The sequence below is a fragment of the Umbelopsis ramanniana genome, assembly GCF_025399195.1.
Source record: "Umbelopsis ramanniana AG unplaced genomic scaffold K450scaffold_47, whole genome shotgun sequence".
NCBI classification, from domain to species: domain Eukaryota; kingdom Fungi; phylum Mucoromycota; class Umbelopsidomycetes; order Umbelopsidales; family Umbelopsidaceae; genus Umbelopsis; species Umbelopsis ramanniana.
This window is the reverse complement of record NW_026252133.1, coordinates 55,613-80,545: the sequence shown is the minus strand read 5'-3', so window position 1 is coordinate 80,545 and position 24,933 is coordinate 55,613. Positions and strand designations below refer to the sequence as shown.

The window sequence follows — 24,933 nt, the reverse complement described above, 5'->3', positions numbered from 1 at the left end:
ACGTTATGACGACTAGTAATGCTACCAAGCAGAACGAATTTATCTGCTTCTCAATTTTAAAAGTCTTAACACAAGAGCATTAATAGCCCAAAAAACAGCTACAGCGGGAGAGAAATGTCATCAGCTCCCTGCCTTCGTTCAAACTATGTCTTATAGATGCTAGACCGTACCAGATAAAGTCGACTCCAATCATATCGAATCAAATCAAATCGGCAAACTGAGAAAGAAAATATCGGTTTTTGGAGAATGGCAGCTTGAATTACAGCATGTGTCTTAAAATTTCTCTGATCTAGTAGATACGATACTAAACTGTGGTATAGCTCACTTTTTCGGTCAAAATTAAAGCAACAGCTTACGGTTATGGCAGCAATCACTGGAAACGGCTTACTTCTATACTAAACTTTATATTAGTTATATGCCAATGATTATCAGAAATGCCGTCTGTTACTTACGGCTTTATGCTTTTGTTCAAACTTAGGGTGTATTACGGAGGTACACATTGCAACAGCACTCATGACGGCAAGGTATGCGAAAACGCTATAATGTTATCGGAATCGATGTATTCCAGGCAATCATCAAAGATGTAAAGACCGTAGTTGAAGATAAGAAATCCACATAAGACCTTTAGTTCATTGCAAAGTTCATGTCCACCTTGCTCCAAAAAACTCGAAGAGTCGATCGACGCTTGCTTTGTGCGTGAGATTAAAGGGTATTAAAAGTAGAGCAATGATCACCACTGTGCGCCATTTGATCTCACTCAACTGTCATAGTGGCGCCAACCCGTGTCATTATTTATCCGATGGCTGGGTGATCAATGACATTTTACCAAACAAAAGCAATGCATGAACAGATCACGATCGATGAAAAAGTTTCGAAGGAGTACCTTAATTAATACATCTTCGATCTTTACCGCAGTTCCAAAAGTGACGGATTCATCGGACCTCATGCTGTTCAGTCGATGATTGAGAATCTCCGAAGGATAAAAATGGCAACCAGTAAAACATTGAAAGAAAAAAAAATCTGATAGATGACAAAAAAAAAACTCTATTCCTTTTAGCCTTGAGATTCCGCAACGATCGCAATGGAAAACTTGGCACCAGAATTGAAGGCCATCGCAAAAGATAACCATCAGTTTAGAAACTGGGCAAATACTTTTGGCTGCAGCCCAGAGTTATATTTCGAGCCTTCAACCGAAGAAGAGGTCTCAGAGGTAATATTTGGTGGAATTGACGTTGAACATCCGGGATTCGCACTGAACATTTCCAAAGGTCATGCCATGTTAATCCCTTTCCTTCTTTTATTATAGATTGTACGACTCGCCGTCCAAAACAAAAAACATATCAAAGTCGTTGGTTCTGGTCATTCTCCTTCTGACCTTGCTCTCACCAATGATTATATGATCAGCATACACAAGCTCAATCGAGTCCTAGCTGTCAACCGTGAGAAAGGCATTATTACAGTTGAAGCCGGCATGGACTTGCATACTTTGCATCAAGTGTTGAAGAACAATGGTATGGCTCTCAGTAATCTGGGCTCAATTTCTGATCAATCCGTGGCAGGCGTCATGGCCACCGCATCTCATGGAACGGGTACAGCGTTTGGAAGCCTTCCTACTATGGTAAGCTATAGCAAAATTCTTGTAATCAGCAGTTGATTAGAGCATTAATGTTTTCATTCAGATTACAGACCTTACTATCGTCAGTGGAACCGGAGAAATTTTGTACTGTTCCCCTTCTTCCAACCCAGATGTTTTTGAAGCAGCCAGGTGCAGCTTGGGATGCTTGGGAGTCATCACAAGAATGTCTTTGAAAGTAGAACCCGACTTTTTATTGGAGGCTAAACAAGAACCCGACAAGTTCGACAATGTGTTACAAAACTGGGACACTGTTATCAACTCTGCAGAACATGTTCGAGTATGGTGGTATCCTCATACTGATGACTGCGTCGTTTGGCGTGCTAACCGGACTACCAAGCCTGTTACCGAAGACAAGCCCAGCTGGTTCAAATACACTTTTGTTGGATTCCATGTTTACCAATTTGCTCTCAATATTGCGCGATATCGCCCCTCTATGATACCAAGTCTCACAAGATTTTTTTACGATAAAGTTCATTCAACACCAACACACGTTGTAGATGACAGTTACAAGGTGTTTAACTTTGATTGTCTATTCCCTCAATACGTCAACGAATGGGCCATTCCTCTAGAGAAGGCTCCTGAAGCACTAAAGAGAATTGAAAAGTTCATACAGTCGTCGGACCTCAAAGTTCACTTTCCTGTCGAAATCCGATTTGTGGATGCCGATGATGTTTGGTTGAGTCCTTCTTATGGACGCAAGACATGTTACATTGGAGTGATTATGTACAGGTAGGTTTAAACGTATCATATTGAATATCTACGATTGTGTACTCAACTGTATCTTTTCACCGCGTATAGACCCTACGGAAAGCCAGTTCCCTACAAAAAGTACTGGCGTGCATACGAAGATGTTATGAGATCCTTGGATGGCCGGCCACATTGGGCCAAGGTGAGTAGAAATGACTGCATGCAAAGTCTATGGTCAGTTTAGTGGTATTCAAAGGTGACTCACTATGTTCATCTTCGATAGGCCCACGGACAAACAAAATCTGACCTTGAAAGATCCTATCCAAAGTTCTCTGACTTTCTTACCGTCCAAGAGAAGCTGGATCCAAATGGAGTGTTTGTGAACGATTATGTTCAGAGACATATCGTGGGGAAGAAGAGGTTTGCAAAACTGTGAGATCTGCAGTTTATATCGACAAAACATCCACCGGAACCACAGTAGAATTATAGACAGCCCAAACATTCCCCACCCTACTCTATAGATAATATATTTTGGCATATTTCTTTGCCACACTATTTGTCAAGTTATTTATCCATATAACCAATGGTAATATAATGGGTATTTTCCCATAGTATCTACATTCAACTAGTCCACTACTTGTCATAAGCTATCCGGTCGTATGCACACGCAAATCGAATGACCATCTTTCCAACACCTATATGCTATCCTTTAGTCAAGTCCAGTAACCGCTTATCGGAATAGCCGGACTATTGCAAGAGTAGTGTTAATTCATCATGTCCTTGTCCCAAACCGCCCTGCAACCTACTCCCCTCATCACCTTCAATCATGGATGGCTTCCTTTTATTACTTACACTCAATAAATCTTGCGCCCGTGGAACTCGCATTTGCACCATGGAACCAGCTTTCAGAGCTTGCTTCAGTATACGCTTCAATGAATCATCCCCTATCATCATAGATCAGCCATTTTTCTAATACAACATTGGTCAATATGCCATCAAACAGATTACCCACTGTTTAGTAAACACTTCCACAGGCCGTCAAACCCCTTGTATTGCAAAACCATGCCGGATATCGCAGGGTCTGCAAATGAAACTCTCAGCCAACTAATAAGAGGCTCTATCGTCGCTTCCGCTGCAATAGTGTATGGTTTGTTAGCATCGAATTTTAGTCCTCAAATGAATATGAAAAGTCACGGAGCAATGAAAGACACTTGCGCATCAGAGAAAAGTAAAGTGTACGGTTCAAAATGTTGTGAGCGACTTCGATGATGATGGTATTTCCAGGCAGAGGATCAATAGCTTTGTCCCTGATAGTGAATAAATGCGTCAGTCCATAATTCTGATAGGTTCAAGTTGAGAACTTTTCTGAGAACCGGAATTCATCCCCCGTTGAATACATACGCTGACACTTCTTGATCGTTGCTTACTGCAGTTGTCTCTGAGTTTGCAGCGCCCGGCTGAGTTGGGCTATCTAATGGATCCAAAACGTTTGAATATAGAAAGCTTGAGACAATCCTTCTTTTCATGTATACCTTGTGTACCACTTTGTTTTTGCTGCTGAAGCTTACTGTGGCTTTTTACTAATGCGTTCATGCCATCTATGAGCTTTCGGACTTGAGCTAAGTCATGAGCAGAATCTCCGCCTTCGTTCATTGTGTCAAAAGTGCTAGATTTCCAGTACGAGCTCTTAGGGCCGTTAGAGTTACAGTGGACCAGGTGTATAAATGATGCGCTTTGCAGGTACAGCTACAGGGAATATACCGTTTGAAGCTAGAATTCCGTCCAACGACTGGCGGCTTTAGCTCCGAAATTTAGCTGTGTCGCTTTGACCTCGTGACTTTACAGACGCTAGTTGTGTAGGATTGGAGGGCTAGGGCCATAAATCTTGGATCCTTGGCACGATATGTATGACAGCCGTAATTTTGTTAAATGCGCATATTTATCATGCTCATGGGTGCCTCAGCATGAATCAGACCTAGTTTAATGTATCGGTATAGTTCATGGCAATAAAATTATGCGCCTTCAAGTTGGAATATGTTAGAGCACGTGTAGCGCAAAGAGTTAGAACTCCAAACATATTTCTAAGGCATTCTAATACTAATCTCTTTTTTATTTATCTAATAATGTATAGAAATATCTGACCTGAACGCACGGTGACCTTTTCTTTTCTAACATCTTGGCTTTCACTTTGAAGCACAGATTATTTCACCAGTACAAAAGAATGACTCTATAAGAATAGCAGCAATCTTTCCCTTTTTGATGACCTTGATGCTTACTGACACAGTATATTGCATGAAGCTTTGTTGCCGGCATGTTTCTTCTTTGGCAAAAGAAAAGGCAAGGTAGGTAATTTGATGTGTCGTTTAGATTACTGTATGACTTATTGTATTATCCTGCAGACGAGTGAACTTCTCGTGAGGTTAAAAACTGCTTTTTATTCTATTAATCAACTGCTCTATTTATACTTGTTGATTCGTGACTTATTATATAAAAATGTAAAAGAAATCTAATTTTAAGAGGATATTCAATGTGACTTCGCTGGTAAAGAAGTCCCCTTGAACCGGCGTTCGGTTGAACTGTCATTTTGTATTTTAGGCGACGACAGATGCAAGAAGGCAGAAGATCGGCGCTTGAAAAAAATATCCACAAGTTAAAATTTAATGACAATGTGCCATGACCTGGAATCGAACCAGGGTCTTCTCGGCCACAACGAGAGATAATGACCACTATACTATCATGGCAGCTGATGGAAATTGGTCCTTTTTGGTCTTTATAAAATATAGGTTGTTGAGTTGAATCAGATTAGCAGTGTTTTGTATGTTATAGACCACTGCGTGACCCACAGTGTAAATGCAATATTACTTGGTATTAATTTTATGTATGGTTAAAATTTTGGGAGTTTTTTGTTACGAAGGTATGATAATATGAAGCCATTTGTGTTTTATGAAAATGGAGCGGCCTTCATTCCGTAGTTCGTAACAGGTGATTGGTTTCAGTGGAGAAATTTTTTTCATCATGTACAGACTTTACCAAGTGATAATGGAGGAGGAATTTTTTTAAAAACTTCTATGAATAAAAATTTTTCAGATGACTCTTCATTATGGAGGTAAAGAATGATGGGCAGTTAATTGTGAATCCAAATTATTATTATATTTTATCCTATTTCTGCTTTTTATTTTTCGGTCACTTTAGTATTTGTGATGACTATAATTTTGTCAAACAAACTATCATATACTGGACTTTTAATGACATGATAGTGCAACAAAGGTTCCTGAACAGATGCCTAGATTTTTATTTTCAATGTTTTCTATAAATGTATGTAGTATTCTTATAACATTTACAATATAACATTTTTTTATCCAAGATCGTCTCACGCGTCACATTGAACAAGATTGATTTGACAATAAGTTCTCACATACTGCATTCACTTACTTTATTCTGGTAGTGCTGACTCACAACATATCTCTACATATGTTATGAAAAATCCGCTCTTAAAAAAATTATCTCAATTATTTATACCTTGACTGTTTTTAATGGAATATAGCGAAAGCATGTTTGTAGTGATGCGCTCGAAATTTACACGGTTGCTGTGTTCTTTAAAAAATTGAAATAAGGAACCTTAAGTTAGCTTATATATATAGTATGGAAAAATACGAATGATGGGCAATTTCTTTTCTTATTAACATCAAGCGATAGTAGACGTTAGCGAGTTCTTTTCCCTTTTCTTACCTTCATTTTTTTGTTGAAATGACGTTCGTAAAGATCCTCAATCTAAAAATTTAAATTTAATGTCTGTGCAGGAAAACTCGTAGTTAACAAATTTTCTACTTTCTGTTCAAAGCATGAATGCTGATTTAGGGCAGGCGGTCTTCGAAGAAAGCATAACTTATGCAAAGTTGTTTACTTCCGTTCATGCAAGTGATTGTATTTATTTGTAAGGAAATAAGATAATGCTAGCCAAGGTATTTATTCTGAGGTTGTATGTGCCAGCAGCCAAAAAAATACCATTACTTCCTGGCACGTACCATCAGTTTGTGTTAATCCAATGTGGCTGAGTTCCATTTATGTGTACACTTGGTGTGCCCTTGTGCGCTTGACTAGCAGAGTTGGATGCTATCGTTGAGCTTCGTTAACTGGTGAAATTCATTGCGATAACCTTTGAATTCCTTGCTAGTCCACTGCCGTACTCCATTACATGCATTTCTAGTGGGGAAAAAAAAAAGAAAAAAAAAAAGGTTGCAGGCTTAAGTGTACACCAACATAGTCCGACCTTTTGTATTTACTCTTCTGAGCACGACAGAGATGACCTTCCCATTTGCAACTTCCTTTCGAAGAAGAGTCTCTAGCAGCTTTGTTTTCACAGGGTTATCCATATCAATTACTTACAGAAAACCATACAAGGAGCAACATTATCCAGTAAGATAAGGACAGTTCCCTTGTTAGACACCTCTTCAAAAGGTCATCAGATCCATTTGCATGTCCAACGCCATAAAACGCAGTGGTTTCAGCTTCCTTGTGTAGACAGATAAATGCATTAATGATGAACTCACTGTCTTTCTTTACATCATCGCTTTCGGAATGAGCGAGTCCGCCTCCGCAGTGTCAGCATCTAGATTACCTTCACTTAGGCTAGTAATGGTTTGAAAATGTCACCTCTATATGCTGGAGGAGTCTCCACATTGTAGAATGGCGGGTGAGATAAGATCGTAAGTAAGGAGTAAGAGAGTTCCACAAGTAAAGTGACGCCATAATAGGCTTATAGTTGCTTGGTAGGGTTTGGAGCCTAGATCACTGAGAGGTTTAGGCTGAATACCAACGACACGAACTGAAGAAATGATACCAGCCGGAGTAGCTGTCAGAGAGCAAAAGGATAAGCATTTATGTTCATAATCCACGACTTTGGCCATTGCGAATTTTGCCTTCAGAATCTTTCCAGGAATTTTCACGTACTCACTCGAAATGGAATCCCAAGGAAAATCGACATCTCATGGTTGAAATATTCCAAGAACTCAGCAGCAAACCAGTTTGGATACGTATACATTTGAGAGCGTTGCTACGGCAATGGTCGCATCTACGCCGATCGACGAAATGCAGATGACATAGAGCCGCTTCCCGCAAACATACCTTCGTATATCAAAGTTACGCCACAGCACGTGAAGTAGATGACGTAAAACAGACCGTGTTCAATATTTACATGTACTTGGACACTGAATGACAATACGAAGAGGTAGATAAAGAAGAAGGAATGCTCTTTGAAGACAGAAAGTTCACCTTTTCTACGATTCCAGACACAGAAGCAGCTTATGCCCTTTTTGGGGGTCTGACACCTTCCTGGCGAAGGACTTGTCAGTCTGGAGTAGATTTCTTTAGAAACCGCAGATGAATTGGACGGTGAATATTAAAAATTTACAACTTTAAAAAAAAAAACTCTGCCAAGATAATTTGGAGACTTGTCCAAAGAAACAAACATTGCATACCCGGCCGACGCGTCACATCATGCTATCTTACTCATACTTCTTCATGCTATCAACTAACAAACATGTATGAGAATCTTAAATAATATAAAGAATGGACCAAAATAGTACAAAAATAGTTGAAAGTCGTTAATGTAAATGTACAAGGCCTAACCCATACAATGTAGCCTGTTGGTAGTAAAAATCATTGGCACGTGCTTTGAGAATAAGTAAACTATATTTTCAAAATTGAACAACAAGGGTTTCGTGGTTTAGTGGTATAATTCCCGCTTAGGGTGCGGGAGGTCCCGGGTTCAATTCCCGGCGAAGCCCATTTTTGCACTTTTTTGCTTCTCATAAATTAAGGCTTTGACGGTTTGAGACAGCAAGCTGCGTTTTTGACATCTCAATGAGCATAAGCAACACCTTAGTATGATTTTTTTTTCACTAAGCTTTGGCGAACTACCAGCTCCGCACATCAAAACTTGTTTTTCTCTTCCTTTATCCGCTGAGGAGAAATATCGCGCAATATTGTTCAGACCCTAGCCCATAGGCAAGTTACCCGAACGCTAAATCGGAGGACTCTGCTCGGAGTCGTATGTTATGTTTCACTACGGGACATGTTTGCGCGGTAACCGCCATCACATTGAGCCGCCTCTATCACATAGTATACTAGGCTGGCACCACATCACAGGTCGTCTAAAAAAATGCTTCTCCAAAGTGTATTCAGAAATGTGCAGCTATTTTAGGAATTCAAGCTGTAAGGGTGAACTAGAGTGGCAAACTATTTACAAAGTGCATATTTTCTTTTTGGGTCTCTTTTTTGAGAAAAAAGAGTGAAGCTTATGGCTTCGGGCATGTAAAGAGTGGGATAACATGAGTCTATTGGTCAGCGGGGGTCCACTTGTTGAGACGAATGGAGTGAATCTTGATAAAGCCGTCAGCATCCTGGGGATTGTAACCACCATGCTCGTCCATGGAAGATTCCTTTTCGTCATACAACTTGGCACCGTCACCACGAGCAATACGACCTTCAACGATGGTGTTACCCTTGTAGAGCTTCAATTTGACATCACCATTGACGTTACGCTGGGTGAAAGCGAGGGAGTGGGTCAAGAATTCACGCTCAGGAGAAAAGTATTGACCGTTGTAGAGGATACGACCGAAAGGGAAGGTGATGTTTTGGTCGCGAAGAGCACGGAGCTGACCATCCAAAGTCAAACCTTCCAAATCAATGTGGGCAGCACGGAGGATGGTGCCACCAGGGGTTTCGTAGCAACCACGCGACTTGACGCCAATGAATCGGGACTCGACAATGTCAATACGGCCAATACCGTTACGACGAGCAACGGTGTTGAGGTAAGTGAAGAGTTCGACGGGCTCAGTGACGGTGGTGTTATCATTGTGGTTGACAACCTTGACAGGGATACCCTTCTCAAAGGTGATGGTGATGCGTTCGGGGGTGTTGGGAGCATCTTCGGGGTCGACGGTCAACTTCCACATATCCTTGGGAGGAGTGGTGTTAGGGTCCTCGAGGATACCAGCCTCATATGAGATGTGGAACAAGTTTTCGTCAGTGGACCAGGGCTTGGCGGCGGTCTGAACGACAGGGACGCCCTTCTCAGCGGCGTAGGCCAAGAGATCACGACGGCCAGCGAAACGCTCAAAGAATTCTGAACATGACGATTAATAAAAAAAGCAAATGACTGGGCTCGCACACGATTTGCTAAGTACTTACCAGGAATACGCCAGGGGGCAATAACCTTAATATCGTGCTTGAGGGCATAGAAAGCCAACTCGAAACGAACTTGATCGTTACCCTTACCAGTGCATCCGTGGGAGACGAACTGGCAGCCTTCGCGGTCAGCAATCTCAATTTGCTTGCGGGCAATGACAGGGCGAGCGAGAGAAGTACCCAAGAGGTAGTTGGTTTCGTAAACGGCGTTGGCTTGGATGGCGGGGAAGATCAGTTCTTGGACGAACTCCTTCTTCAAATCCTGAGTAGCATATCGTGTTAATGGAAAAACTGCACAACAGATCTCATGCATGTATTGCGAAAAATTCTTACCTCAATAAAGACCTTGGTGGCACCAATCTTGAGAGCCTTTTCACGGGCGGCTTCAAAATCCTCTTCCTGACCAACGTCAGCAAGGTAAGCCATGACTTCATATCCTTGTTCGATCAACCAGACGAGGATGCAAGAGGTATCCAGACCTCCAGAGTAGGCGAGCAAAACTTTTCCTTTAGGAGCAACCATTATAATATCTTGTGATTTGAGAACAAGAGAGAAAGAATGTCAAACCCTTGCTCAAAAATTTTGGGTTTTTTATGCCTCTTGCCAATCGCTTTAGCTGACTATGAAAAATAGATTTAGCAAGAGACGAAATGAGTCACCTTGTAACTTGTTTTCATCACCGCTCGTTTCAGACTGATATGAAGTGGGATATTAGTTGATGACGGCTCAAAATCAGCGATGCAGCTACGATGTGGAAATATAAAATGAAGGATGGTGTGGTGACAATATACCGACATCACAGGTACCTGTAGCTTAGATGTCAAGGTAGTTATGATTGCAAGAGTGAGGGGCGAGGCATTTGCGGTGTCTGAAAGTTTTTTTTTTGCATGGGTCAAAAGCCGAAAATCTCGGCTCTTTCTTTCATTTCTTTATTCACTCTCATGCTATCCCGGTTGAAGACAGGTAGTGTGGCTACCAGAAGCCTTGCCTCAACTGGCCGTTTCTTGTTGAGACCCACCATGGCTCGATCTTTGCCTGCACAGCATAAGATCATTCGGTCCTACGGTCAAGACCAGTCGTCCACAGCTGAAAAGGTACGTTGATCAAAGCAACCGCGGCGGGCGATGGAAACAGTGACTTATAGGGCGATCCTAGGAAACCATTGCGAAGTTGTTGTACAACATTGGCTCTCGAAAGGAGGTAGAGCAATACCTCCGCCACTTTTCTTCTGTCGAGTCCCAAAAGTTTGCTGTCATTAAGGTTGGAGGAGCAGTGTTGACGGATGAGCTGGATACACTAGCGTCTGCCTTGACATTCTTGAACCGAGTTGGTTTGTATCCTATTGTATTGCATGGCGCAGGTCCTCAACTCAACCGACTGTTGGAAGATGCAAATGTTGAGCCCCAATACAACGAAGGTATTCGTATCACCGACGCAAAGACTCTGGAGATTGCTCGCAAAGTGTTCCAACAGGAAAATCTCAAACTTGTTGAAGCGTTGGAGCGTCATGGCACTCGTGCAAGACCCATTCCAAGTGGCGTCTTTGTAGCTGATTATCTTGATCGCGAAAAATATGGCTATGTTGGCAAGATCAAATCTGTCAACAAGAGTGGCATCGAATCCGCTATTCGTGCTGGTACACTGCCTATCTTGACCTCGTTGGCCGAAACTCCCGATGGTCAAATCCTCAATGTCAACGCTGATGTAGCTGCTGCTGAGTTAGCCACTGTTCTTGAACCTCTGAAGATTGTGTTTTTGAACGAGAAGAACGGCTTGTATCACGGCGTTACTGGCAAGAAAATTGATGTGATAAATCTCGATGAGGTAAAGCCACTTTTTAGATCCACGTGAAATATCAATGGGAGTTGAGACTCACCGTTGGGACTTTATTTTTTGCTTGTAGGAATACGAAGATTTGCTCAAGGAACCCTGGGTCAAGTATGGCACCAAGCTCAAGATCAAGGAATGCAAAGAATTACTCGATCGTCTTCCTCGATCTTCTTCCGTTGCCATCATTTCCGCTGGTCATTTGCACAAGGAATTGTTCACCGACTCCGGTGCTGGAACCTTGATTCGCCGCGGCCACAAGCTCTTCAAGTATGATGCTCTCGACAAGATCGATCCTGATAAGCTTCGCCATATTCTCGAGGCTGAGGATCCTGCCATCAAGTCTGGTCAAACTTCGGTTGCTAGCTACTTGCGTGACTTGCAGCAAAAGAAAGTCAACGTCTACATGGACGAGCCTGGTCAAGTTTTGGCGGTTGTTACCCAGGACCCCACAGTGGCCGATGCTCCTGCTGTTTTGGAGAAGTTTGTGACCAACAAGACCGCTGCTTTGAACAACGTTCCTGATAATCTTTGGACCAACATCAAAAAGGACCACCCTGCGTTGACTTGGGAAATTACCAAGGAAGAGGAGGATGGTAACTTGGACAAGTCATGGCACTTTGAACGGGCAGAGGGTTCGCTGCGCAACCCCCACACTGGCAAGACCTTGTTCTTTTATGGCATTGAAGGTGCTGATAAGGTCAAGAAGACCTTTGATGGGTTCAGCGGTCGTCGTCAATTCAGCACTTATGCTCAACAACGTCGCGGCTACTCCACTCAGTCTCGCAAAAATGTCGGTTTGATTGGTGCTCGTGGATATACCGGCCGTGAATTGATCAATTTGATTGACAGCCACCCTCACTTGAACTTAACCCATGTCAGCTCTCGTGAATTGGAAGGAAAGCCTCTCGAAGGGTACAACAAGGAGAAATTGACCTATGTCAACCTTAAGCCTCAAGATCTTAAGGATCACGATGAGGTGGATGCTTGGATTTTGGCCTTGCCCAACGGTGTTTGCCATCCTTTTGTGCACCAAATTGAGCAGGATGTCAAGGATGGAAAGTTGCAAGACAAGAGTTTGATCGATCTCAGTGCTGATTACCGATTTGAGGAGAGCTGGACTTATGGTCTTCCAGGTGAGTAAGAAAGAAGAGAAATGCAACATGGCAAATGGGGTAAAGGGGAACCTACCAGCGAATTCTCTCCCGCATGACACACGCTGTGAACGATTCCATTCTAACAAACCATTTTGCAGAATTCAACAGAGAAAAGCTTGCAGGAGCGACCCGTATCTCTAACCCAGGATGCTATGCTACCGGTGCTCAAATGTCTATCAAGCCATTGTTGCCCTTTATTCAATCTCCCCCTACTGTTTTCGGTGTCTCCGGATACTCTGGTGCAGGTACCAAGCCCAGCAACAAGAACGATCCCGCTTTCTTGAAGGATAATATCATTCCTTACGCACTCACCGGCCACATCCACGAAAGAGAGGTGTCATACCAGCTCGGTACCCCAATCCACTTTACACCTCATGTCGCTCCATGGTTCCAAGGCATTGCTTTGACGGTTAACATTCCTCTCAACAAGAGTATGAGCAGCCGTGATGTCAAGGATTTGTTCAGTGAATTTTATCAGAATGAAAAGTTGGTCAAGATTATCGAAGGTGAACCTCCACTTGTTCGTGACATTGCCGGTAAACACAATGTCAGTATTGGAGGATTTGGTGTCCAAGCTGATGGCAAGCGTGCTGTCATCGTTACCACCATCGACAATCTGCTCAAGGGTGCTGCTACCCAAGCTTTGCAGGTAAGATCTTATGAAAAAAAACTCATTGTGATTTGTGTGACAAAAAAGTATGTCTCTGACCCATTTAAACCCATAGAACCTGAACCTTTCTCTTGGCTTTGACGAGTACGCAGGTATTCCTAGTCAATAAAATAAGCGTATTGACTGTTCGTTTTTTTATTCCATAGAGCATATATCGTATTGTCTTCATTCATGTACAAAACCCCATATCATCAAGATCCGATATAAAATAAAACTATGGCATTAGGACCCGATATCCAATAGAAGTTAGTACACCAGGACCCGATATAGAGAGCGGTATAGCGCCAGGACAAGATATAAAATAATAGGTGCCAGAAATAAATAAATAGTGCGTAAGAATATTGAGAAAAAAGGAAATGTCAAAGAACAACTTGGCGGGCGGTGGCTAATACGGTGGTTGGTTGACGTTGATCCAGCCACAAGTGTAGCATTCGTAGAGCTGCCTAGTGTTACCGCAAGGTATGATAGGTATGAAGCAGAACGTAAAGCAGTCATTGATCTTCTCATAGTGAACATTGTTGGCTGAGCAACGTGGGCATGTGAAGACTTTCTCTCCCTTGCGACGTTTGAGAGGTTGGACACCGACTGGCCGGGGACTGTGTTAAATAAACTTGCGACCGGTGCGTTACAACAAAGCAAAACTTACATGTGAAGCAGAAAAACATTTGTTTGAATGTGATAGAACTATAAGCCAGAATGAAGGGAGCTGTAATTCAGAAATGTGGAAACTTGCAAGTCTGATTGGAAGACAAGAATGGAGAGATTTCAAGGAAAGTGAAGAGTCTGTGGAAATGACGAAATTAAATCACTACACTGTTTCTTTCTTACCAATTTGGGAATGAAGCATGCTATCCCAAAGGCAGTGTCTTCACTTTGCAGAGAAAGGCTTTGTCGTATATGAACATGGTACGGTTTATGATAGCAAAACTGCCCAACGATGTTTAGCTCATGCCCGCAATCAGCTCTTTCTTCAAAACAGACTCAACGTTTTCACACCGAAGCAGACATTCTCTTGAATCATGTCATGGATCAAAATCTAGATCTGGCCCGCGATCTCGGTTGCATCATTGGTAAATCCCCCCAGACGGCTGTAAATTATCGAAAGCAGCTACAGTCACTAAAAGTATTTTTTTATAAACTGGCATGATCACTGCGTCAACCTTTTAACAATAGAGCCACTAGCATGTGGATACATGGATGATTTACCGGCCGACTACCGAAAAAGTGCGCAGGTTTTTTGCAAGCATCGGGACTTAATTTTGGATGATGGTAGTAGCATATCGGAGATACTCTTTAGTGAGATGGCAAGGTGGAGTACACAGCTGCTAAAGTGTAGTACGGTATATCTGGTAAGCAGCAATCTCCGTTTTCTGGTAGTTTCTTAGTTGCTGAATTTTTACCCTTTACTCAGCTTAACGAGCAATATATTATCAAACCTCCGGCTTCCCGAGCTGATTCTTCCTTTCGATGGCATACGGTAAGTTAGTAAAAGTTTTAAAAGATTAGAAAGCAGGACCAGGGTTCAAATGGTGATTCTGATAGCATGTGTCGATCTGTATTCAAAAATAGGATGGAGAGTACTTACCTGCACATGAACAGCAGATCAAGAGTGTTGCATGCTGGACAGCGCTGGATGATGTTGACGAGGTTAGTTAGATAATGCAGGACACGTTGAAATACTGGAGCATCATGCTCATTTTCTTTTTCCCGTTTGGGAATACAGAACAATGGAGGCTTGACCATTCAACCGCTGGACGGCAGTGGCGAGCACTTGGTGAATGTGCCTGCAGGATCAATTGTCTTTCTATCTAACCGAGTAGTTCACAAAAGCACTGCTAACCAAAGTCGACGGTTTCGCCGCGCCTATATGCCTCAGTATTCATCGGAGTCAAGTAGCGTGGGGTATACTTTTCCGGCGCTAATGGATTAGTTAGTGTTGTTACGCGAAAGTTTCTTTCTCAAAAATGAATAATATCATGATCTTTATTATCAACATTAATCTCGTCATTTGAATGCTTGTGGCATAGGGTGTTTGTGATATAGAGTGTCCCTTTCTAAATATTCGCACCCTTGTTGTATTGATTCCGGCTAGACGGAGCACTAGGACACACCGCAGCCATAAAGTTTGTGAGTAATATCAACAAATCGATTTGAAATACGAAATTTTCAGCAGATAAAACATTGAAAAAGCATAACTATTGCTCATGAATAGTGGTTCCTCATCCCAGCCTTCGTACCAAAGCCTGGTTAGCATAAGCAACGTTAAGTGATGGTCCCATTCAAGACTGTAGATGTGACCGCCTTTCTTCATCTCCGATCAGTAGCTTGGTCTCTTCTTTAAAGCACGAAACTGTCACTTTTTAAAGCAAATTCCCTCTCTCCCTCATCCCTCATGTCTGCCACGTAAATGCCTCTTTGATTGTTAAAAATTGGCTTAAAAAGAAAGCATACTCACAATATGTATTCTGTTGTTATAGTAAGAATATCCTTTTGCTCGGTTCCGGCTTCGTCGCCGCCCCAGCTGTCGAATATATCCTTCGACGACCCGAGAACAAGCTCACTATTGGTAAGTGAAAAAACCTTGATTGGGTTGATAAACATGGGTAAAGGTTATATACTGATACTGGAAGTATAGCCAGCCGTACTTTGAAGAATGCCCAGGCCTTGTCAGCCAAGTTCCCCGGCACTAAGGCTGTCGAATGCGACATTAACAGCGATCAGGCTATTGCTGACCTCGTCGCTCAACACGATTTGGTTATCAGTTTGATCCCTTACATTTACCACGCCAAGGTCATCAAGGCTGCTGTTCAACACAAGAAGCATGTGGTTACCACTTCTTATGTCTCCCCTGCTATGATGGAATATGATCAAGCGTAAGTTGACAACGCGTGTGTGCATGATTCATACATTGGGAAAGGGTGCCACACATAACTTTGCGTTTATTGGAGGGGTGCATACATCTTCTCTTGCAAAAAATCCTGTTACTAACACTTCCCCTACTCTCATAGTGCAAAGGATGCTGGCGTCACTGTCATGAACGAGATTGGTCTCGATCCCGGTATCGATCACTTGTACGCTGTCAAGACCATTGAAGAAGTTCACAATGAGGGAGGAAAGATGCTCGGTTTCCTTTCATACTGTGGTGGTCTTCCTGCTCCCGAGAACTCCAACAACCCTCTTGGTTACAAGTTCTCATGGTCTGCTCGTGGTGTCTTGTTGGCTCTCCGCAACACTGCAAAGTACATTGATGGTGGCAAGAGCGTCACCGTTCCTGGACCTGAGCTCATGAACTCTGCCAAGCGCATTGAGACTGGTTACCCCGGTTACTCTTTCGTTGGTTACCCCAACCGTGATTCCACCAACTATGGCGAACTTTACCACATTCCCGAAGCTCAAACTGTTCTTCGTGGTACTCTCCGTTATGACGGTTTCCCCGAATTTGTCAAGGCCCTTGTTGATCTTGGTTTCCTCGACGACTCTGAGCAGGCTCACTTGGCTTCCTCTGCCTCTGACATTACCTGGAAGGCTGTTGTTGCCAAGGCTGCCGGATCCAGCGCCAAGGACGATGCTACCCTTGCCAACGACATTGTTGCCAAGGCCAACTTGGCTAAGAGCCCTCGCAAGGACGCCATTCTTGAAGGTATGAGATGGATTGGTTTCTTCAGCGAGACCCCTGTCCACCGTCGTGGAAACTTGTTGGATACCTTGTGCGCTACCCTTGAGGAGAAGATGCAATACGAACAAGGCGAACGTGATCTTGTCTTCTTGCAGCACCGTTTCGAAATCGAACTTAAGGACGGTACTCGCCAAGTCAGAACCTCCACCCTTGTCGAGTATGGTGATCCCAACAAGTACACTGCCATGGCCAAGACTGTCGGTGTTCCCTGCGGTATTGCTGTGCAATTGATCTTGGACGGAAAGCTCACCAAGACTGGTGTTTTAGCTCCCATGAGCTCCGATATCAACAACCCCATCATGGAGCTCTTGGAGAAGGAGAACATCGGTATGGTTGAAGCTATCTTGTAAACGACTGTTTTTTGAATGTAAAAAAAGAAAAAATGGAAAGCACTCCTAGCATTTGTGATATAATGAGCGCTGAAGTTATTAAAAAATCAGAGTATTGTTATAGAATTCACATTGGGTTGACTGGGTTTATTGTCATTGTGCTCATATGGACTAAAAGAATGTATGCATACGAAAGAGCCAGGTTATGAAATATAGCTAGGGAAACGGACCAGTGGCCATTGTCTATCACTGGAGTTTTATAGCAGCAGCCATAGCACAATGTGAACGATACATAGTCGGATAAGTAGTCCCATGCCGATTCATCTAAAACATGGCGTCCACTCCATAATCTGCGGCAATTGGGACTAGGCTGATGCTGTTTGAATTCAATTCGCGTCTAAAGGCTGAGAGATTCTGTGAGAAGCGTTCTCGGTTTCGGGGCATCAAGTTCCATTCGACACCGTTCATAAGAGATTGAATTGACTGCAAGGTGTTTAGAGAGAGGTCAATATAAGACGTTTATGTGGGCGTGTCATAAAGGTTGAGGCTAAATCCCTACCATAGATAAAAACTCGCGACGCTCAGGTAACTGATGGTTGATAACGTTGGAGACATATTCCATCATGTACTAAACAGAAGGCAAGGACACATTCATTATTAGATGAGAAGGTCAAGGATCACATCACACCAGATACCTCCTACTTACGTCTTTGTGTAGTAACATCAGGCCAAGGAGAGGTCGAGACAGACTCCACTGAACTGGCTTGTCTTCAAAGAGAACAACGTTGAATACCGTGGTAAAGAGGTAAGGAAGGATGTCAGTATATTGCGAAAGGTACAGCACTAGCCAGTGGTTCTTCGGTCGCTTAGAGATTTGTTGTTCAGATTGCTGCACGACGAAGGTACAGATATGATCGATGGTTGCGCAAGCCTGAGTGCAAACGCCTGGGTCCAAAGATTTGACACCGCTGCCTGCCGCTCGCATCATGTACAAGAAAACATCTGCTTCCATGGTTGGCAGCTGCATCATTTGCTTATCCGTGAACACATCCATGAATCCAAAGAAGGCTTTGGTAAGCTTTGGAAATGCCTACAGGGTTAAACGACATAAGTACACTAGTGCTATCATGCAACGCAAAATTTTCATCTTTTCCTGTCGACATACCATCATATCATCCAAAGGAGTGTCAAGCATCATCTGGAACACAGCATTTAAAGCATTTTCAAATGCCTTATCTTGGTAAAGCTCAAACACATCAAAAGGCACATATTTGCCCGATTGGCTCCTCGTCATGATTTCAAAGCACGTTGCTACGCCTTTGTATCTAAGAAGTATTAGGTCAGTCGCATGAAGAGAATCGGTCAATCTGAGGTATGCCTCTTTCAAAGAATTGGACACCTACTTGTAGGTATATTTTTGGGATGGATCTTGGATCGCCATCTTAACTATGCTTTGGGCTAAGGTACGCATAAAAATCAGCCGTCTACGCAATCTGCAAAGGATGGTAGCATGGCGAAGACTTACCATAGGTCATCAAAACTTTACTGGTCTCTCGAAAGATGAGAATGCCGTCAGCAGATGCACGATCAAACGTAAGTCTTTGACTTCGATTGATCACAAATTCAGAATAAAACTTGAGTAGCGTTGTAGATAGCACATCGGCGCCCCAGGCTTCTAAACCTTTCAATACAACTTGGGTATAGTCGGGATAAAACCATTCAAAGAAAAGCATAAAGTTTGAGCGATTTTGAATTGGTGCTATAAAGCCTTGAAGATCTTTGAACAATCCCTGCGCCGCCGTCTGTAGTAAATCCATGGCATCAACAAACTATTCTTCGTCCGCTTTTTCCGTCTGCAAAAAACTCACCTTGACTGACTCTTGTTGAAAGTCCTCAACACTATTAAGAGATAATAAATTTTCTAATTGGATCTGGAACGGTTTCATGAAGTCCAAGAATTGTTTGATAGAGCAATCTTCGGCAAAGAGGATCTTCGATAAAGCATTGTAGTAAAGCGCGCGGTTCGCTTTACCACCTGGACCTTTCAAGAATGCGAATTGGTCCGAGCTATGGTTCAACATGATCATTCGAACGCTATCCAATTTCCGCATATGCTTTGCGCTACTGTAACTGTGGTCATGCGTGAAACAGTTTTAGTCATGATAGCGGACAAGTAGTGGCACTGACTATGAAGACACTTACCCTGATGAAAGATCGTGGAATAGTTTCAATGCATGCCAGACAACACGATTATCCGTCGTCCAAAATTGTAAAATGCTAACACTAAGTGAAAGAGCATGTTACATGGAAGTTGGTGGGATGAAAAGTCACTAGGTCCAAAGCTTACATTTTTTGAGTAATCAGATCCAGCATACCGACTTGATCTCCAATGCCAAAAGTTTTGTTCAAATTGGTATATACCTGCATTCGAATCATGATGAGCTATTATCCATGCAAATGTGCTAGATAATTTAACTTACCGCTACACGAGAACTAGGTTCGCCTATGTAAGCTTTTTTGAATTGTTGAAGGAAGTAAACAAAAGCGCAATCTAGCTTTTGATGAGCTAATATACCACCATGCTGACTTTGAAGAAGTTCATTGACATTGATAAGTTGAACCACCTTGGTGGTCAAAAGACCATCAATCTCGTCAAGTTCATCGGAACTGAGATATGTCTAAACCGTCTCATTAGTATAGAAGGAAAAAAGGCACACAAATTTACCATATAGCGAAGGCTGAGACATACTGTTCTGGCACTAAGGAAGCTACCAATGATATAAACTAGCCAAGCAAACTTTGTCTGGGTAACGAGAATAGCCTCTTTCAACTCTTCCGTATGTGCAACGCCACTATTGATTCGACTGACAAGATCCTACAATGTACAAGGCGTATTAGTAAATGTCATCTTCACCATCAGGTCAAGCCCACGCTTCATGGTCGACCCTGCATGCGCACGCTATAGACATATACCTCAAAGTTGGCTGCAATAGGCTCAAATATGGAAATCACGGTAGAAGCACTTTCTTGATATTTACATCTTGCGATATTGGCCAGCATATCCAGGTTTTCCATCAAGGCGTCTTCGTTATCCAGAGGATCTGTTGAAGAAACTTGGTGTCAGTCAAGACCGTCTTAGTGCACAATGCCAGCTGCACAACATCAATATGCTACAGTACCATCCAGCATCTCTTCCAACGTGGGCTCAACCGAATCGATTCTGGATGATATGAACGACCTCGTAAGCTAAAATGTGCCGGTCAGTGTGTGTCATAAAAATAGCAGGCTCCACTCCAATATAAAATCAGGTACCTCTATTGTCAAAGCTTCAATCTTTCCTAGAGCTGTGGACGTTCGAGTGTATGACAAGCTTTGAATGATCTTTGACCAAAACGATAATAGGTATGTGACGCTGTTTGGAGCATACTATAGAGCATGACAGAGGTGAGATGATTGAAAGCAGGTTGAAACTCCAGTGTACCGCAACGTAACATACCTGCCACGCTTGGAAGGCTTTGATGGTGAAATCAGCCACTAAAGTAATCCATTCCTCATACAAATCCTTTTCAGTTATCTCGTTCAATTGATATGTAGCTCTAAACCTTGCAAGCATGCGACAAAAGTGATGGTGATTGGATTCTTCGCTCAGTCCAGCAGAGCTCACCAAGATATCGCGTGTTCCCTGCATGATCCGCAAAATCACTTTATGACGTTCTTCCTCGCTATAGATAGAGCGTCGTATGGTTGCGATTTGAGCTAGACATTCCATGGCTTGTGAAGAGTGTGGCGTAGGGAACGTATTGTAAGCAGAAAACATGTTTCGTATAAAGCTTTCATCCTCAATCAAACTCTTCCAGGATGTGGGTATCTTTTAGATGGACAGGGCTATTTGAGTATGGGCAACAGACACACCATAAACTGCGGAAGCTCTTTTCCGAAAAGCTGGTTTACCTGAATGGTGCCAGAGTCCTCGCCAGACTCATCAGGGGTTGTGCCGATAAAATCAAATGCCATGCATTTGGATATGAGTTTCAGCACTGCATCACATAGTCGGTCTTGTTGATCTGGTGATCAAGGGGAGTCAATAACCAAATAAGAATGGGGATGTTTGTAAAGTACGTACCGTTATCTAGAGACATTGCGTTCTGCAGCAACTCTTGCAGGATATTGTTTGCGCTTTCAAAGATCAAAAACAACTGATCGTCTCTAAAGGCCACCGCTAGAAATTTATGTCGATAAAATGAAAACGAAAGGTTAGATGGATAATACGACCGGACAGAGGGGATGGGTGACAGTTTGTCAACATCATGGGGTTTAACAGGCTATGAAAAGCTGTAAGATTTACCTGTTTTCCTATGCCTAGCAAGATTTCGAGCCGGAATTGGAAGGTTAATGTCTTGCACAAGGATGGTCAGCAGCTGTAGACCAACAATGCGATGGTCAATAGATGCCTGGATAGAGATTGAGAGGGTGAGAATGATACGTCTACAAAAGTATTGTGGCTAGGTGAAGCAAATTACCTGCAGAAACTGGTTCAAATCTCGATGTACGGTCTTGAATTCGTCAAGGTCAAACCATCCTAATTTTGTCAGCATAGTAAAGACTTGGGCCAGCTGAACAATGACGAATGGCTGTAGATTAGGATGTAGATATAGATATTCGAGTACAAAGTTTCCTAAAGACAAAGTTTAGAACAGGTAGACCGACATGGTCAACGAGTTGAGACGCATACTTGTCTGTATCTTCGCATCCTGGCTAAACACTGGAAATTGATCTGTTATCAGGGCTTTAAGGCGGGTAGAGGCAAACATTTGAACGTAAGGGTTCGGTGAGTTCTTCAACAACAGTGTCAGAGCGTAGGCAGAGTCTTGAGGAGAGGAGATGTCGTAAGCGTAAGATGAGTCCAAGCTAGGACGTCTTCCAGCTACCCCTGATCCCGCAGCATCAGCAAAAGTCGGAAATGCATGCTCTAAAATGTGTTCGGCTCGTTCGCGATCTTGATGTGAAGAGGCTCCATAGAGCGTCTCGCATAGATTAGTGTAATATACAATACGCTGTTGATCGTCTTGGGACATTATGAAAATAACAAGATGAACAAGCAAGTATGAAATACTGGGATTGAAACAATTGGTTATTGAAAACTGGCCATTTAGCTGACATATTTTATTCAAAACGACAACATATGGTCTCGGCGCGTTTAACCAAGTCTGCATCAGGATTATCCTTCATCCATGCCTTCAATAAAGGTAGGGATTCTGCAAATGTCGATCGATGTTGCTCGGTTATTTCTACATGAAATGAAATTGGGGGGGTTTCCACAGTTCACAAAAGGAGTTAAACCCACTATTAGACATCCTACAAAAATCATACACATCTCAGGCTTTTCACAATGCCTACCTTGGTTGCTAAGGTTATCAATTGCTCTAACCACATGTCTCTGAACATCCGGTGTCACGATGGCCGATTGTCCTATGGCTAGTAGAGTAGGTATCACATTATAGGTCACGTTCTTTTTCTTGTTTGCCTGATGCAGCATACTCTTGCGATTGGTGTCTGTACAATGGCAGGTTTCAATAGATGTCAAAAATATAAGTTATGGTCGACAATGGCTCACCATAAAGTGCAAAGTTAGCAAAGCATCGCGCTATATGGCGATGGATTTCGGTGTTACTGGAATAGAGAGCGGCTGTCGCACAAAGGTTTTGGAGGAGATGTGGTTGGGTCATAAGTCGCTGCTGTGACTCGCCTGTCAAATCCACCCACACTGGTTAATACCTTGTGTCTGCAAACACCGTCTCTCGTGCCATCACTCTTTTTTTTGTACTTACCATTCGTAGCAAAGTTGGCAATAGCACAGCATAGGTTGGCCACCATAGACATTTCTAAATCCGAGGTTTGGTCAGAGTTGGTTTCGTCCGACGACGCCTTGTCCGCCACATTGTTTGTGTCCTGATCCGCCGCCGTAACTTTCAACTTTTGCACCAGTATTTTGGCACCTTTTCCCTGCAGCAATTGTGATTTGTATTTATCTGAAAATGATTTGCGGATTGGGAGTTTTTAGTAAATCGGTCGCATTGCTTAGTTCAAGGGCAAAAGCTTACCGTTTCGTAAGGAGAGGTACGCAATAGCTTTAGCAATGTACTTGGTGACTAGAGAATTGCTGCTCTCCAATAAACTCGTTAACTGGTCTGGGTTGTTTATCACCTCAAAAATAGCAGGCTGATTGGACACTGGTAGCAAAGAAATGAAACTCCCTTTAAAAAAAATGCAATAGTAAAAAAAACAGGGCTCGTCAGATGATGCCTTACCCGTAGCACAGATAGCCGAAATGCCTTTAGCAGCTACACTCTGAATCATTTGTTCTCTATCCAGCAAAGCTTGCATATCGATTGGCTTTTCACTGTTTTCAGTGTCTTCAGTGAGTGGGGTATAATGAAAATCCGCCAGCTGTAAAAGGGTGATGAATGCTCCGTCACTGCGGATTTCTTGTGAAGTCAACATGGCTAACGACAGACAATAATTGAGAGATGACGTTCACATTGAACTTCTTGCGGACCAGTTACGCATTTTCATAAACTTACCGGCACGACCAAGTTGAAAAATGACATGGCTGCAATTTAGTAGCACCTCCAATCGGACATCTTCCCTGATGATCGGAGACGATACCTTATCCGCTTCTTTATTGTCAAGAGGCATGGGTTTACTCAAGTACAAGGCCATTAGCTGGATCAAAGGTCGCAAGGCACTTTTAGTAATGATGACGGGCCGAATGGATTCTACATGAATATAAATGTTAGGCGATGCCTGTATGCAAATAAGAAGAGTCGGGTTACTATCAATATACCTTTCTCAGAAAGAATGGCTAACGCCGATGTGGCAAAGAAATGCAATTCGCTATCCCGCTGAGATCGACACAGCCATATTAAGGCATCAACACCTCCATTTTGTACAAGTTTGGCCAGATCTTGGTCTGAAAAAAGTTAGGACTGGTAAATATGCTTATACTACAAACGAGAGTACTCCACGAGCGCTTAGAATCTTGAATATACCATTATCTCTCTCTACGACTTCCAAAAGACCTCTCGCTCCATGAATCTGTGCGCACGGACATTACACGTGGTCAAACGATGACAAAGAGGTGATGCCAGGCTGTTCATAACTCTTACCTGCGTGGTTGACCCATGATCCTCATCAATAATGTAGGTGACTAGATAAGCAACTTCTAGGCATTGATTGCATACACGAACAGGTCGGGTTCCGTACCCCAACTGCGGGAGCGGAATACTCCGACTGGAGCAGTCGTGGCAGAAGATGTTACCACTGAACAAAAGATATTTAGTAAACCATACCGGTATGTCTTTTTGGATAAAAGCTGTCTGTATTACCATTGTCTACAGTGATGCTAAAGCAAAAAATTGATATAGCAAAGAAAATATAGCTTCAGCGTACACTTATAACTCTGTATACCGACTTTGGAAAGAAACGTACCCTTCTTCGCAGCGGCCCAAAAGCATTGTTGCACGAGTGACAATTCGTTTGATCCAAGTCATTAACCCAAAAGGGACGTGGGATTAGGAACGTGTGCATATCATTTTCCATGGATGGAGTTGTAATGTAGTCAGGGCAAAAGACGGTATCGGAGACCCTGGGGTGGAGATAATGTTCACAGTATAACCCCAAATTCGGGAAACGTCACGTGTGAAATTGAATTCACTCATACAATTATGATGTCACGCTTGGAGGTGAGTGGGGGGTGGCCAACT

At 42.8% G+C, this 24,933-nt stretch overlaps 8 protein-coding genes and 2 non-coding genes across 10 annotated transcripts; 5 read left to right on the top strand and 5 right to left on the bottom strand.

Annotated features, from left to right (window-relative positions):
- Positions 1-1,034: 1,034 nt before the first annotated feature.
- K450DRAFT_251000 (uncharacterized protein) lies at positions 1,035-3,072 on the top strand. The gene is made up of 5 exons (XM_051590654.1): positions 1,035-1,210; positions 1,307-1,618; positions 1,680-2,365; positions 2,435-2,525; positions 2,607-3,072. The coding sequence occupies exons 1-5, from the start codon at positions 1,082-1,084 to the stop codon at positions 2,757-2,759; spliced, it is 1,371 nt and encodes a 456-aa protein (XP_051442640.1). The 5' UTR covers positions 1,035-1,081; the 3' UTR covers positions 2,760-3,072.
- On the bottom strand, positions 2,811-4,093 carry K450DRAFT_250994 (uncharacterized protein). The gene is made up of 6 exons (XM_051590653.1): positions 3,856-4,093; positions 3,725-3,794; positions 3,539-3,630; positions 3,336-3,455; positions 3,142-3,267; positions 2,811-3,070 (listed from the first exon to the last, which is right to left on the bottom strand). The coding sequence occupies exons 1-6, from the start codon at positions 3,974-3,976 to the stop codon at positions 3,054-3,056; spliced, it is 546 nt and encodes a 181-aa protein (XP_051442639.1). The 5' UTR covers positions 3,977-4,093; the 3' UTR covers positions 2,811-3,053.
- An 899-nt stretch (positions 4,094-4,992) lies between these two features.
- K450DRAFT_t76 lies at positions 4,993-5,064 on the bottom strand. Its single transcript has one exon. It is a non-coding gene; the product is annotated as a tRNA-His (tRNA).
- Positions 5,065-8,037: 2,973 nt separating this feature from the next.
- Positions 8,038-8,109, top strand: K450DRAFT_t80. Its single transcript has one exon. It is a non-coding gene; the product is annotated as a tRNA-Pro (tRNA).
- A 358-nt stretch (positions 8,110-8,467) lies between these two features.
- Positions 8,468-10,215, bottom strand: K450DRAFT_250986 (uncharacterized protein). Its single transcript, XM_051590652.1, has 3 exons — positions 9,845-10,215; positions 9,515-9,773; positions 8,468-9,449 (listed from the first exon to the last, which is right to left on the bottom strand). Exons 1-3 carry the CDS (start codon positions 10,031-10,033, stop codon positions 8,659-8,661), a joined length of 1,239 nt encoding a protein of 412 aa, XP_051442638.1. The 5' UTR covers positions 10,034-10,215; the 3' UTR covers positions 8,468-8,658.
- On the top strand, positions 10,112-13,343 carry K450DRAFT_250981 (uncharacterized protein). The gene is made up of 5 exons (XM_051590651.1): positions 10,112-10,605; positions 10,667-11,335; positions 11,415-12,474; positions 12,594-13,144; positions 13,221-13,343. The coding sequence occupies exons 1-5, from the start codon at positions 10,399-10,401 to the stop codon at positions 13,272-13,274; spliced, it is 2,541 nt and encodes an 846-aa protein (XP_051442637.1). The 5' UTR covers positions 10,112-10,398; the 3' UTR covers positions 13,275-13,343.
- Positions 13,344-13,846, bottom strand: K450DRAFT_250979 (uncharacterized protein). Its single transcript, XM_051590650.1, has one exon. The coding sequence runs from the start codon at positions 13,679-13,681 to the stop codon at positions 13,412-13,414; it is 270 nt and encodes an 89-aa protein (XP_051442636.1). The 5' UTR covers positions 13,682-13,846; the 3' UTR covers positions 13,344-13,411.
- K450DRAFT_250976 (uncharacterized protein) lies at positions 13,847-15,164 on the top strand. The gene is made up of 6 exons (XM_051590649.1): positions 13,847-14,071; positions 14,128-14,235; positions 14,339-14,514; positions 14,577-14,642; positions 14,735-14,812; positions 14,889-15,164. Exons 1-6 carry the CDS (start codon positions 14,011-14,013, stop codon positions 15,093-15,095), a joined length of 696 nt encoding a protein of 231 aa, XP_051442635.1. The 5' UTR covers positions 13,847-14,010; the 3' UTR covers positions 15,096-15,164.
- A 367-nt stretch (positions 15,165-15,531) lies between these two features.
- Positions 15,532-17,343, top strand: K450DRAFT_250971 (uncharacterized protein). The gene is made up of 4 exons (XM_051590648.1): positions 15,532-15,568; positions 15,643-15,731; positions 15,801-16,038; positions 16,174-17,343. The coding sequence occupies exons 1-4, from the start codon at positions 15,558-15,560 to the stop codon at positions 17,189-17,191; spliced, it is 1,356 nt and encodes a 451-aa protein (XP_051442634.1). The 5' UTR covers positions 15,532-15,557; the 3' UTR covers positions 17,192-17,343.
- A 4,938-nt stretch (positions 17,344-22,281) lies between these two features.
- On the bottom strand, positions 22,282-24,791 carry K450DRAFT_250943 (uncharacterized protein). The gene is made up of 12 exons (XM_051590647.1): positions 24,659-24,791; positions 24,556-24,572; positions 24,337-24,490; positions 24,220-24,265; positions 24,015-24,140; positions 23,752-23,946; positions 23,479-23,673; positions 23,272-23,400; positions 22,999-23,199; positions 22,785-22,916; positions 22,568-22,723; positions 22,282-22,486 (listed from the first exon to the last, which is right to left on the bottom strand). The coding sequence occupies exons 1-12, from the start codon at positions 24,767-24,769 to the stop codon at positions 22,389-22,391; spliced, it is 1,560 nt and encodes a 519-aa protein (XP_051442633.1). The 5' UTR covers positions 24,770-24,791; the 3' UTR covers positions 22,282-22,388.
- Between the last annotated feature and the right edge of the window lie 142 nt (positions 24,792-24,933).

What these genes read in the sequence shown, in the direction of transcription:
- K450DRAFT_250994 (XM_051590653.1), bottom strand. Translation starts at nt 3,976, where the DNA reads ATGAACGAAGGCGGAGATTCTGCTCATGACTTAGCTCAAGTCCGAAAG. An exon ending in AACGATCAAGAAGTGTCAGC is followed by an intron (nt 3,631 to 3,724) that starts GTATGTATTCAA and finishes ATTCACTATCAG; the next exon opens with GGACAAAGCTATTGATCCTC. An exon ending in ACTTTACTTTTCTCTGATGC is followed by an intron (nt 3,456 to 3,538) that starts GCAAGTGTCTTT and finishes ACACTATTGCAG; the next exon opens with CGGAAGCGACGATAGAGCCT.
- K450DRAFT_250971 (XM_051590648.1), top strand. An exon ending in CGAGAACAAGCTCACTATTG is followed by an intron (nt 15,732 to 15,800) that starts GTAAGTGAAAAA and finishes CTGGAAGTATAG; the next exon opens with CCAGCCGTACTTTGAAGAAT. An exon ending in ATGATGGAATATGATCAAGC is followed by an intron (nt 16,039 to 16,173) that starts GTAAGTTGACAA and finishes CTACTCTCATAG; the next exon opens with TGCAAAGGATGCTGGCGTCA.
- K450DRAFT_250943 (XM_051590647.1), bottom strand. Translation starts at nt 24,769, where the DNA reads ATGGAAAATGATATGCACACGTTCCTAATCCCACGTCCCTTTTGGGTT. An exon ending in AGCCATTCTTTCTGAGAAAG is followed by an intron (nt 23,947 to 24,014) that starts GTATATTGATAG and finishes ATATTCATGTAG; the next exon opens with AATCCATTCGGCCCGTCATC. An exon ending in GTACCTCTCCTTACGAAACG is followed by an intron (nt 23,200 to 23,271) that starts GTAAGCTTTTGC and finishes AATCATTTTCAG; the next exon opens with ATAAATACAAATCACAATTG.
- K450DRAFT_250981 (XM_051590651.1), top strand. Translation starts at nt 10,399, where the DNA reads ATGGGTCAAAAGCCGAAAATCTCGGCTCTTTCTTTCATTTCTTTATTC. An exon ending in ATGTGATAAATCTCGATGAG is followed by an intron (nt 11,336 to 11,414) that starts GTAAAGCCACTT and finishes TTTTGCTTGTAG; the next exon opens with GAATACGAAGATTTGCTCAA. An exon ending in CTGCTACCCAAGCTTTGCAG is followed by an intron (nt 13,145 to 13,220) that starts GTAAGATCTTAT and finishes TTAAACCCATAG; the next exon opens with AACCTGAACCTTTCTCTTGG.
- K450DRAFT_250976 (XM_051590649.1), top strand. Translation starts at nt 14,011, where the DNA reads ATGCTATCCCAAAGGCAGTGTCTTCACTTTGCAGAGAAAGGCTTTGTC. An exon ending in CGATCTCGGTTGCATCATTG is followed by an intron (nt 14,236 to 14,338) that starts GTAAATCCCCCC and finishes TTTTAACAATAG; the next exon opens with AGCCACTAGCATGTGGATAC. An exon ending in CTTCCTTTCGATGGCATACG is followed by an intron (nt 14,643 to 14,734) that starts GTAAGTTAGTAA and finishes ATTCAAAAATAG; the next exon opens with GATGGAGAGTACTTACCTGC.
- K450DRAFT_251000 (XM_051590654.1), top strand. Translation starts at nt 1,082, where the DNA reads ATGGAAAACTTGGCACCAGAATTGAAGGCCATCGCAAAAGATAACCAT. An exon ending in CCGAAGAAGAGGTCTCAGAG is followed by an intron (nt 1,211 to 1,306) that starts GTAATATTTGGT and finishes CTTTTATTATAG; the next exon opens with ATTGTACGACTCGCCGTCCA. An exon ending in GCCGGCCACATTGGGCCAAG is followed by an intron (nt 2,526 to 2,606) that starts GTGAGTAGAAAT and finishes CATCTTCGATAG; the next exon opens with GCCCACGGACAAACAAAATC.
- K450DRAFT_250979 (XM_051590650.1), bottom strand. Translation starts at nt 13,681, where the DNA reads ATGTTCACTATGAGAAGATCAATGACTGCTTTACGTTCTGCTTCATAC.
- K450DRAFT_250986 (XM_051590652.1), bottom strand. Translation starts at nt 10,033, where the DNA reads ATGGTTGCTCCTAAAGGAAAAGTTTTGCTCGCCTACTCTGGAGGTCTG. An exon ending in CCACCAAGGTCTTTATTGAG is followed by an intron (nt 9,774 to 9,844) that starts GTAAGAATTTTT and finishes TATGCTACTCAG; the next exon opens with GATTTGAAGAAGGAGTTCGT. An exon ending in TGCCCCCTGGCGTATTCCTG is followed by an intron (nt 9,450 to 9,514) that starts GTAAGTACTTAG and finishes CGTCATGTTCAG; the next exon opens with AATTCTTTGAGCGTTTCGCT.